This window comes from Thunnus maccoyii, chromosome 20 (assembly GCF_910596095.1).
Source record: "Thunnus maccoyii chromosome 20, fThuMac1.1, whole genome shotgun sequence".
NCBI lineage: Eukaryota > Metazoa > Chordata > Actinopteri > Scombriformes > Scombridae > Thunnus > Thunnus maccoyii.
The window spans coordinates 9,350,431-9,360,872 of record NC_056552.1 but is presented as its reverse complement, the minus strand read 5'-3'; the positions used below and the strand labels follow the sequence as shown (position 1 = coordinate 9,360,872).

The following is a 10,442-nucleotide window of genomic DNA, read 5'->3' as shown; positions in this document are numbered from 1 at the left end:
CTCTTGAGCTACGTCATTTTTGTCTATAATTGCCCACTCAATCCTCCTCTCATAAACAAATAGTGTCACCCACCTACATACACACACACACGCAGACACACACAGACGTACAAACAGAAACTTTAGACACTCACATTTTTCCTGGGAGTGTCATAACAAAATAAGGAACCACGGACGTCTTTTAGAACCATTGTAATTACCTGTACTAAGGTAAGCTGTAAAAACAGTTATTAAACATTGTCCTCTCATTCCCACCATCACACCCACAAAGGTCTGTGACTGCTGGCTTGTATCCAGATGTGTGTGTGTGTGTGTGTGTATGTGTGTGTGTGGTAAATGGTGTCATTGTATAGTGTAATGTCAGTGAACGTCAGTAGTCAGAGTGAAAATAGTCAGTTTCCCTGCACTTGATGCTCTTTCTGCATCATTTTGTTTTCTTTATTTCATTCTTTCCAGGTGGAGTCCCCATCTCTCTCTCTCTCTCTCTCTCTCTCTCTCTCTCCCTCTCTTTCTCTCTCTCTCACAGACTCACAAACACAGACACCTCATTCCCTCTTTCTCATACGCACACTAACACCAGGCAAGCCGTAAAAACTCAACTCAATTAAAGTGCCTCTTTCCTGGAAGCCAGCCTCAGACAGAACACTAGGTATGCAGGGAATGGGAACCGTGTGTGTGTGTGTGTGTGTGTGTGCGTGTGTGTGTGTGTGTGCCTGTGTGTGTGTGTGTGTGTATGTGTGTGTGTGTGTGTGTGTGTATGTGTGTGAGAGGAATCAAGAATTTTTAGAAACTCACCTCCTGCTTCATTTTACCAACAGCAATCTTGCTAGACCAACCTTTTACACACACACGCACACACACACGTGCACGTACACACACACACACACACACACACACACACACACACACACACACACACACACACACACGTGCACGTACACACACACATACTATGCATCGCCTGCACACTAAAACCACAGACCATCATAAATCTTCTCCACGTGGACCCTTTCACCTATTTGACCTCTCTCTCACACACACACACACACACACACACACACACTCAATGGTGGTAAGTACATTTACTCAAGTACTGTACTTAAGTACAATTTTGAGGTACTTGTACTTTACTTGAGTATTTACATTTTATGATACTTAATAATTGCATTCCACTACATTTCAGAGGGAAATATTGTACTTTCTACTCCACTACATTTATTTGACAGCTTTAGTTACTTTTCAGAAGAAGATTTGACACAATAGATAGTATAACAAGCTTTTAAAATACAACACATTGTTAAAGATGAAACCAGTGGTTTCCAACCTTTTTGGCTTTTGACGTCTTACAAAAAGCAGTGTGTAGTCGGGGTCACATTTCAGATGTCTATGAGTTGTTAACAGCTCCACCAAATAGTGATTTTTCTCTCTAAATTTCTCACATGGTTTCACTTCAACAAATGTTCAAATGATCCAATATTTCACCAAAAATCAAAGATTAGAGAAACAGTCCAAAAACTGAAAACTGATTTGTGTATCAGAACTTTGTTTTTTCTTCTTTTCTCTCCCATTAATCATCTCACGACCCCTCAGATTTATCTGGTGACCCTTTGGAGGGGCCCTGACCCCTAGGTTGGGAACCACTGGACTAAACTAGCTAACTGTATATAAAGTAGTTGAAACTAGCTCCACCTCCAGCAGCTACAACAGTAACATGCTGCTCTAACACTGATGCTTCAGTATTAATAATCTAATGATGTCATATATAATAATATATCAGTCAGAGGGAACAAACCACTACTTTTACTTTAGGTACATTATGCTGTTAATACTTATATACTTTCACTGAAGTAGGATTTTTCATACGAGATTTTTACTTGTGATGTAGTATTTTTACATTACTTTAAGTAAGTAAAGGATCTGAATACGTCTTCCACCACTATGTCTTCAGAACTACAAAAGAAAGCAAAGACCAGCTTTTCCAGTTTCCTTAATGAATTTAGGCCCCTTGAGAAGAACGGTAGGTCCTTTAAGGATGCAAAGAGATGATGCAAGTTTCCAGTAAGGGAACTTTGAATTCTGAGGAATCATGATGAGGAGCGAAAAACATGTTCAAATGATCAAATTTTTCACCAAAATTCAAAGATTAGAGAAAAAGTCCAAAAACTAAAAACAGATTTGTGTTTCAGAAGTTTGTTTTTTCTTCTTTCCTCTCCCATTAATCATCTCACAACCCCTCAGATTTATCTGGTGACCCTTTGGAGGGGCCCAACCCCTAGGATGGGAACCACTGGACTAAACCAGCTAACTGTATATAAAGTAGTTGAAACTAGCTCCACCTCCAGCAGCTACAACAGTAACATGCTGCTCTAACACTGATGCTTCAGTATTAATAATCTAATGATGTCATATATAATAATATATCAGTCAGAGGGACGAAACAAGTACTTTTACTGCAATACTTTAACTACATTTTGTTGATAATACTTATATACTTTTACTTAAATAGGATTTTTCATGCAGGACTTTTACTTGTAATGGAGTATTTTTACATTGTTGTATTGGTATTTTTACTTACGTAAAGGATCTGAGTACTTCTCCCACTACTGCACACGCTCTCTCTAGAGGACACCATCCTCTCTCAGCCCCTCGGGCAGGATGTATAAAACCCTGCTGCATTCCTTTCCAGTTAGGTCCAACCCAACGTGAGCCCTCTACACAGTAACTGCTGTGTCAAAGTGTGTGTGTGTGAGTGTCAACGTAACTGTGTGTTTCTGGGAATCCCTTTGTTATACTATGTGTTGTGTACATCTGCAGGGCGTGTCTCACAAAACTGCGCTCCCAGCCCCTTCCTATATGCTCTCTGATGCCTATGGAATTTACCCACAATGCTCCAGCAGTGAAAACAAGAAGTGATGATTGCAGTAATTTTAACCCTATGAATGTGTATCCAGCTCTGGTCCGACTCTTTAAAAGCCTGCTGACTGAATAAACACTGCTTTGTTTAACTAGGAAATCCCATTTGGCAGTATATAATCTTGTTGTGAGGCCAGGCATTGCTGGAATACAGACTGCCTAACAATACATTACGGTAAGTTAGAGCTTATTCAGTCAATATTGACTCAGTGACTGTGTGAGTGAAATGAGGAGCAGTGAAGGAGGCAAAGAAACACACACACACACACACACACACACACACACACACACACACACACACACACACACACACACAAAAAAGCAACACACAGGGCAAAAGCATTGACTTTTGTAAAAATAGTGCTCTTTAATATAAATTATTGAAATATCTTAGAAATATAAATATGTGCAACGTTCCTTTTCATTTATTTTTCTTTTGTAATGCTTTGTCGTTTCAGATATTACAGCTTGTATTTGCCAGACTAGTGGCCAGCCTTTTGCAAGAGTCTTTATAAAAGACAAATGATTCACATACACGTGAGGTCGACTGGTGAGACACATGTACAAACATGATGTGTGTGGTTAAAATAAAATAAAGACTGGGATTTGACCAAAAAAAACAAACAAACAAACAAACAAACAAAAAACAACAGACAAACATGTATTATGATGGTATATTTCAGCACTCTTTCCTCAAGTGGTCACATAAGATCACAAAAACTGTTTAATGTGAGAAAGGCTACCACTCCAATATGGATCACAGGTAAGTATGAGGAGCGCTGTTTAAGTGAAAACCATTTTGATCAAATCCGAGTCTTACATTTTGTTTTTATAAAAGGCTTTTTTTTTCTTTCTTTTTTTTTTTCTTTAAAGAATCGATTTTTGGGAAGACTTGTGTTCCCTTTTTGACATTCAGACAGACAAACCAAACTCCTGTTTCAGAGGTAACGATGGAAGGTAGAAGGGGGGGCTAGAGAAACACCTTTAGTTAGCAGTTACGTCCACAGAATCACATCACAGTTCATTTCCTCTCTTGTCTCCTTCATGAATGGTGAAAATAAGAGAGTCGGGAGAGCAGTTTGGGAAAAGGTCTTATACATAAACAAACCACAAAGAAAGAAGTGAGCTTGAGATGATAATGTAAAGAAGAAATCCCCCGTGAGAGGGGTGAAACAGACAGAATTAAGACTCGGTCTAAACTTTCTTTTTCACATGAAGCTTTTTGGCTTGTCTGAGCGCAAACCAAGCTTTATATTTACAGGAGCCGCGTCCTGTTGAGCTTTATCACTTCCTCTAAGTCTGGGACATCAATCACGTCAATGTTTTTGTTTAGCTGTATACCAGTATGTCTCCTCCCCCTTCTCCTCTACACTAGCCCCCCTCCTCAGCACTCTGTCCTCCTCAGTTTCCTTTTTCCTAATCCCATTTCCCGCTCTTCTTTCTCCTTCGTTCACTCCCTCATCTCACCCTCCTCTCCTCTCCTCCTCCCCCTACCTCCACCACCACCACCAATCTCTAGGATCATCATCATCATCATCATTCCCCAAGGAGCTTTACAGTGTCGCTGACATTTTTCCAGCCAGTCTGGATAAAAATAAGTTCTACTGTTTTGTTTGGTCCCTTGCCAAGGCTTTTGTCTCAGCAACAGCAGCCTGTTTTCTGTCACTGTCAAAGCGCACATGCAGCTCCGAAACACACACAAAAAAAAAAAAAAGAAAAAAAGGAAAGGCAGGGAATCGGTAATGAAGGAGAACCAAGACATAAACAGTGGAGAGGGAAAAGATGCTTTGTAATGCTGTTTTTCCCCCCCTTTTCCTCCCACACTAACAAAATCTACATGTGGGCCTGCACCTGAGTGTGTGCGTGTGTGCGTGTGTGGAGATAGCGTGCATGACCACCCCCCTGCTCCCCCTCTATGAGGCAACATTTGCGGGAAGCAGCAGCAATGGAAATGTGCGCACCACCACCACAATACACACACACACACACACACACATACACTCAGACACACAAATTCTGTATGTTCTCTGCTTTGGGCCCCTCTTGTGGACTTTGCTTTTTCTCTGTTGCACTATTTTCTTTCACCTTTTCTGTTCATTTCTGTCTTTCTGTCCGTCCAGTGATCCAAAATGTTGTAAATGTCAGGCTGACAGAGGAGAGGAGAGGTTTCTGCTAAAGCATATTAAACCAACAGGGGATCACTAGCGGTGTGTTCATCGTTAATATTGACCAATCGGGTTAATCTTCTACGAGGCTCTGCTCTGCGTCTAAGTCAGTCATAGAAAACATTGACCTTTAACCTCTGGTTTCATCTGCCACTCACACTAGTGGTCAGTTTTTTTTTGCAAGGCAGGACGGACAAGGTATCCGTGGTTACCCAAATCACACTCCTCACCCCAGACAACAGGTCTGAGGGAGACTGTTAGGTAGACGATGGCTGTCAGTGTTGAAACAGATCTGGGAACAGATGATTTCTGACCTCACTGGTTTCTGACTGCTAACTCTGGTCAGTATATGATGGCATATTCACGTATGCGCTGAGTACTGGTCTGTGCCTTCCTCCGGGTGTCTGGTCCATGTGGTGGAACCTCTGCAGTTCCTGTCAGTCATATGGGGGCATCATACTCCTCAAGGAAGTCTCTAAGTGTGTGCGGGAGCTGCTCGGCTCGCTCCGACCCCCCAAAGCCTCTGTTATTCAGGGTTCTCCTGCACATGTGCTGCAGGGACGAGAGAGAACTTGAGAGGGGTCGGCGCAACTCCAAGGGAATCCTCTCTCCGCCGGTGTGGATCAGATACACACTGGGCGCTTTCATTTCTTCTGAGTTCCCGCCACACGCTCCTTCTCTGTTCCTCGCAGCATCAGGCCCTTTCCCCATGTAGTGCGCAATGAGTTTCAGCACACAGTCGAACTGCGGGGGTTCTTGGGTGCTTTGGGAGTCCGGCTGTAAGAAGAAGCCGCCTCCCTCGCTGTGGATGCGCAGGTTCTTGGGCCCACGGACCGTCTGGACAGAGAGGGTGAAGAAGTGGTGGTGGTCGGAGGAATCCCGGATCAGAAAAGTGCCCGGGGGTTCAGAGCGTAGCAAGGAGCTGGCCTCCCGTCCCCCAACAGCCCCCCAGTAAAACCCACTCTCCTGGAGCTTACGCAGTGCACGCATCACCTGAAACAGGTAGAAAGGATGTTGACATTATTATGTTTTCAGCTGGAGTGAATGTTTACATTTCAATAATGCTGTTTTTCTAAAGGGCCAGGTGTGACTGACCTGCTGGTAGTGTGCATGCGAGCTGAAGGGCTTGTAGTGATGCGGGGTAAAGTTCGACCCCTGAACCCTGCCCTCTGGAGGGATCCCGCTGCTCATGGCGAGGGGGTTGCGTCCACCGGAGGCTACCATGGCGCCATGGCCCCCTGCCTCTGCCCTCTGGCCGAGAGGCAGGGGGCCCGGAGCAGGAGCGCCGAGGTGGACAGGTGGAAAAGAGTTGGGGGCAGAGGGAGAGGGAAGAGAGGGGGAACGGGGCGAGGGCGGCGGGGTCACACACCGGGTCCAGGGCCCCGGGGCAGAGGAGTCTGATGCATCCAGAGAGGGGCTGGGAGAGAGCACCTAAACACAGCTGGAGAGGCAGGGAAGGATGGAGGACAGATTAGGCATCTATATATAGGCTGATGCACACATGCAAACTCTGAAATTTACACTCATTCATAAATAAATGGCTTCTTTGCCTCACTGGACCTCTCGGTTTACAACTGTGACAAATGCACAAGGCAAGACTGCACAGCGAGCAGGCGGGTTATATTTAGTTTAAATGAATGAGCCTCATGCTGCTGCTGCTGCTGCTGCTGCTGCACCGTGCAGCCAGACAGCAACTGGATCCTGATTGCTTTCAATTGTCTTCGACCGGGCGAACCGCAACAAGGGACTTCAGAAACGGGGTCACACACAGAGAGACAGAGAGAAAGAGAGAGGGAGGGGGGGGGGAGAGAAAGAGAGAGTCCGGCGCGCTTTTTTCTCCCCCTCTTTCAATAAATAACTCCTTATTCCCAGCTCGGTTGCGCCACAGTGGTCCCATTCTCCGGTTTCACTGTGACTAAAAAGGTGTCCGGTCTTGTCTGGGTTGATCCCCGGTGGGCTCAGAGCCGGAGAGAGCGGCTGAAGCAGGAGGCGCCATAACGGCACGGAGCCGCTAGAATGGAAGTCGATCCAATATTCACAAATATTGCAAAACAACCCCAAAATTTACACTTCCAGCAAACAAAAAAACCCCGTCTGCACTGCACCAAGAGCAGCTAAACAACATATGCTGTGGCTTTAACCTCTTCTTTGTCATTCAGGCTGTGCATGAAGTGTAACTATGTTATTAATACTGTAGCACTTTAAGTTAAACCATGAATGAAAAGTGCGGCACAAATTAAACGCATTATTATTTATCATTATTATTATTATTGTGTCTTTCCCAGTCTTTTTTAACTTACCTTGCGGATATGTGCAGCCCCGCACCGCAGGCGCTCGTCGCAAAAGGAAAAGATATGCAAACTACCCGAGAGTAGTGCTAGATGAATTATTAACTCAGGCATTAAAATCCAAAAAAAGAAAAAAAAAAAAAAAAAAAAAGAGAGAGGATCCGTAGAGTGTGCGGGTTTCTGTCCTGACCGGAGGAATGTGGCGGTGGTGGTATCTGCCTGCCGGAGAAACCCTGTCCGTGTGTGTGGAGGAAGGTTACTGGAGGTTGTTTCCAGTGAAGCTCCGCCTCCTGCGCTCAGAGGCTCTTCCAGTAAACACACGCACGCGCCCGCCCGCACGCACACGCACGCACGCACACGCACAGCCAAGCTCGGGGCGCACGTGCTCGCGCCCATGATCTTATAATACATCCATGGCTCGAGCGCTCTCTCTCTCTCTCTCTCTTTCTCTCTCTGTCTCTCTCTCTTTGGCAGATTGCCAATAACTAATCAGCGTGACCTTTTGCCGGGCTGTTTCCTGGTACTGTTGAGTTCCCGTCCCGACAAGGTGAACATGTTAAAAGCTTCACATATGGCGCAACAGAAAACAATAATCTGTCAAATGATGAAATGTATGGTGCAGATTTCACTGCAGATATAGGAGCTGTTTTACATATTGTGTAACATGAAGACTTACATATGGTCCTAAAGCGGTGGTGCTCAAACTTTTTCACATAAAGGACCCCTAAACTGACACAAATTAGACGAGGAGGCCCATCTGATAAGAGTTTTGTTTTTAGATGTTTTATTACAGAAAGTGAAAGAAACACATGAACAAAATAGTCAAACATTTTGTCATTGTGTTACTTATGGATGGAAATATATTGAAAATAAATGATTCCCCTTTTTGCTGGGGGCCCCCTAGAACCCCCTCATGGACCCCCGGGGGTCCCTGGACCCCACTTTTTGCTGGGACCCCACGGTCTTAAGTCACTACACTACCTCGATTATTAACATTTTACTGCTTTATTTCATAATTTTATATATTTTTTATTATCTTTATTGTGTGTATTATCTTTTCTTAACTACTCGTCTTTTAATGTTGTCTTATTCAATTAACTTTTTGGCTTTTTAGTTAGTTTGGTGTGCATTAAAATCCATTTAAATCCATTTTTTACATCCTATGTTTTATTAATTGCTTGTCAAGCTTTTGATTTGTTTGAAAGGTGCTATATAAATAAAGTTTGATTGATTTATTACCTTTGCACATATTCATTCAAACAAATATTAAGGCGTGGACTCAGAAGTATCAAGATCTGTTACTATAAGTAAAAGTAGCAATGTCATGTAAAAAAAAACTACAACTCACAAGTAAAAGTCAAAAAAATGCAGAAGTATTATTAGTAAAATACTCACTTAAACCTCACTGACCTGCATTATAAACTCATCCTGTGCTGCCAAACGTCGTCCAAACCCACAGAACCTATTATGTATTCTAGTAGAGATCCCAGAGTTTCCAGAGATACCAAATATGTCAGGTTGAATATTGGAGAAATGTGGTGTATGTGCATATATGTGTAATGAACTGTTGGAACAAGCTGATACAGAATATATAGTGTGGAATAAGGTTGTTTTTACAACCTTAAAGCTCCATAAGGGGATAAAAAGGGGAAATCTGTATGTTAAAGAGTTTCAAGGATCAACTAAAAGTAGTTATTCTGCTTTATATTGTGTAATATTATTATATATATTACATTATTGATTAATATTACTGATGCATTCACATGCAAGCAGCATTTTAATATAGCTGCAGTAGTTTAACTGCTTTGTTTGTTTAATCTAGACAATGCATCATCATATTTTAAAGCCATCATATATTTGTTTATGTCAGATCTTAATCTGCAAAGTGATAGTGACTATAGCTATACAATAAATGTAGTGGAGTTAAAAAGTTATTCACATTTACATCTGAAAAGTTAAGTAGAAAGTGTCATAAAATAGAAGGTAGATAATAGAAAATAGGAGGAAAGTATAACCCTTTCTTGTTTTTTTCACTCAACCTTCATCACAACATGACAGATGATTAACATTTCACCTCCTGGCCGATGGTAAGGTCCCTCGGGTAAAGATAAGGTCCCTCGGGCCCTCGTGTCATGTCAGGAAGCATCAGACTTACTGTAAGTGCTCTTGAGCAACATCCAGCTACGGGAATGCTGCTCTATTTCAGAGCCTGAACTGAAACACATCATTAGAGGTTAAAGTCCTGCATTCAAAGACTTAATTTGATTACAAATATGTGTGTTTTATCACTGAAAATACGAAAAGTAAAAGGATACATTGTGCAGAACGCTCTCTGTTAGTGTTATATTATTGTATTATTGGAGTATTATGACATTTTAATGCTGCACAGTTGACGTGGCCCCAACTTTAACTAATTTATACACTGTTGGATAGTTTAATGTGCTTTATAACTATTCATTGCATTGCACATTATACTTAAAGTAGCTGCAAATGTCAGATAAATGCAGTAAAAAGTGCAATATTACTGTTTGTAGTGAAATAAAAGTATATATAGTATCAGAAAAAGGTAAAGTACCTCTGAATTATACTTCTTGGAGACTAACTTCTCGTTAGAAAAATGTAAATTATAATAACATTGATACTAACTTGGGGTTTAACGAAGAATCAATTATCACAATGGTTGGTGATAAATTTAATAGCTGAAAACAAAGCAATTAGTCGACTAATCCCCTGAGACTAACCACCGCACTGCCATAACAATAGTGTTATTATGGTATAATAATGATGCGTATCATGTGCAGCAAGTTTAAGGCCCTCCCATTGCCAAGAAGGACTAAGAGTCTTTTAGCTGGAACTAAAACCTGCATACATTACACGCTCTGTGCTGCATGAATGCAAACCTGTGGTGAGATCTGAGGTTACACCTTTGTCAGTAATAGATAGGAAGGGCAAAGTTCAAACAAGTTTTTGCTGATATGCATTTGGGAGACATGTAGATATAAGCATGCAGGGCTGTGCTGTGTGAATCCGGTAAACTGTGTTGACACGTGATCATTTTTAAGGAAGCTTCAGGGTA

At 42.3% G+C, this 10,442-nt stretch overlaps 1 protein-coding gene across 2 annotated transcripts; it reads right to left on the bottom strand.

The window, feature by feature from the left end:
* Positions 1–3,259: 3,259 nt before the first annotated feature.
* Positions 3,260–7,619, bottom strand: socs3b (suppressor of cytokine signaling 3b). 2 transcript variants are annotated; one of them, XM_042398535.1, is made up of 3 exons: positions 7,379–7,619; positions 6,174–6,519; positions 3,260–6,071 (listed from the first exon to the last, which is right to left on the bottom strand). In XM_042398535.1, the coding sequence occupies exons 2-3, from the start codon at positions 6,300–6,302 to the stop codon at positions 5,520–5,522; spliced, it is 681 nt and encodes a 226-aa protein (XP_042254469.1). In that variant the 5' UTR covers positions 6,303–6,519; positions 7,379–7,619; the 3' UTR covers positions 3,260–5,519. The 2 variants fall into 2 exon arrangements, with proteins under 2 accessions (XP_042254469.1, XP_042254470.1); XM_042398536.1 differs by lacking the exon at positions 7,379–7,619 and having other exon boundaries at positions 6,174–7,346.
* Between the last annotated feature and the right edge of the window lie 2,823 nt (positions 7,620–10,442).